Source organism: Caretta caretta, chromosome 1 (genome assembly GCF_965140235.1).
Source record: "Caretta caretta isolate rCarCar2 chromosome 1, rCarCar1.hap1, whole genome shotgun sequence".
NCBI lineage: Eukaryota > Metazoa > Chordata > Testudines > Cheloniidae > Caretta > Caretta caretta.
Genome location: NC_134206.1, coordinates 4,510,702 through 4,512,264, shown reverse-complemented (window position 1 = coordinate 4,512,264; position 1,563 = coordinate 4,510,702). Strand labels below are relative to the sequence as shown.

The window sequence follows — 1,563 nt, the reverse complement described above, 5'->3', positions numbered from 1 at the left end:
GGGCATGGAAAACTCAGGAACATTTTAGTCACTGGATCATTGCACGTGTGATAAATAAGTTCAACACTGTAGTTTATTTCTTTTCTTTGGCTATCTGAAAGTGCAGCTTTAGTTAGTCGAACTGATCAAGAATCATGTTCACACAGGGTGTAATAGAAGAACACCTTAAATCAGAAAGCTGCAGTATATTCTCTTAGTATGGAAGTCATGGAAACGCCAAGAGACAGTCATGGAAGGTTGTAAGCAGTGCTTGGTGATGGAGTGATAAGACATTACATGTGAGGAATTTCTCAGACTATGAAATTGCACAATTTTGAGCTCAGCCAAATTGGGAGAGAGCAACCTTGATTAACAAGGAGATATCTCTTCCCAATCTTTTCATACAGGTTTAAAGTCAGTGCCCCCAGCAATCATCTTCTGCAGGTGTATTTGCCCACTTTGTCACGAAGCTCTTTGGTTTTGACCCCATAAATGATTGGGTTGAGCATGGGGGGGACAAGGAAGTGGAGGTTGGCTAAGATGATGTGAACGTGGGGAGCAATGCCCTGACCGAAGCGGTGTGTTACAGTGGAGAAGAGGAAGAAAGTACAAGACATCAGCATGACACAGATGTGGGCTGTGCAGGTGTTGAGTGCTTTCCGATGAGCTTTCTTGGAGGAGATTCTGAGGATGGCTCTGGTGATCAGACTATAGGAGAAGACAACGAGCCACAGGTCTAACCCTAAGACTATAAATGTGACCACCAAGCCATACGTCCTGTTGACTGTGATATCCCCACAGGACATCTTTGCCACAGCCATGTGCTCGCAGTAGGTATGGGGGATAATGTGGTTGGCACAGAACGGCTGCCTGCTCAGGAGCAGGGGCAGGGGCAGGACGAAGACAACAGTTCTTATCAAACCCAAAAGCCCGAGCTTAGCTATCCGTGCGTTGGTGAGGATGGTGGTGTATCTCAGAGGTTTACATATGGCAATGTAGCGATCGAAGGCCATTGTCACGAGGACAGCTGACTGCATAACAGAAACTGCATGAAGGAAGAACATCTGGGTGAGGCAGCCACCCACAGTAATGCCTCTCAAATTGGACCAGAATATACACAGGGCTTTCGGCACGACTGAGGTAGACGTGGCAATGTCTGTAAGCGCCAACATGCAGAGCAGCAGGTACATCGGCTTGTGCAGGGTCTGCTCTTTGCCTACAACAAACAGAACCATGCAATTTCCCAACAGGCAGACAATGTAGAACACAGAGAAAGGAATGGATATCCACATGTGAGCAGCTTCCAGGCCAGAGATGCCGGCAAGGATGAATGTTGAAGGGGCAGAGGGGGAGAGGTTGAAAGCTGCCATAAGGTGGTTGATGCGTCGATCAGGCTCCGAAATGCTCAGTGTTCCTGTGAATCAAAAGAAACACAGTGAGGGTCTTTAAACACTTTATAACAAATAGTTATTATGAATCTAGAAAGGGGGCTGAGCAGTAAGGTGGCAACATTTACAGATGGCACCAGATTATTTAGGTCATAGTCAAGTCCGAAGAACTCCACAGAAGGAGCTAATCAAGTCA

General features: G+C 46.6%; 1 protein-coding gene across 1 annotated transcript; it reads right to left on the bottom strand.

The window, feature by feature from the left end:
- Positions 1-410: 410 nt before the first annotated feature.
- Positions 411-1,349, bottom strand: LOC125626315 (olfactory receptor 52P1-like). Its single transcript, XM_048829139.2, has one exon. The coding sequence runs from the start codon at positions 1,347-1,349 to the stop codon at positions 411-413; it is 939 nt and encodes a 312-aa protein (XP_048685096.2).
- Positions 1,350-1,563: the final 214 nt, after the last annotated feature.

Bases quoted from the DNA above. Each gene is read 5' to 3' on its own strand.
- LOC125626315 (XM_048829139.2), bottom strand. From the start codon at position 1,349: ATGGCAGCTTTCAACCTCTCCCCCTCTGCCCCTTCAACATTCATCCTT.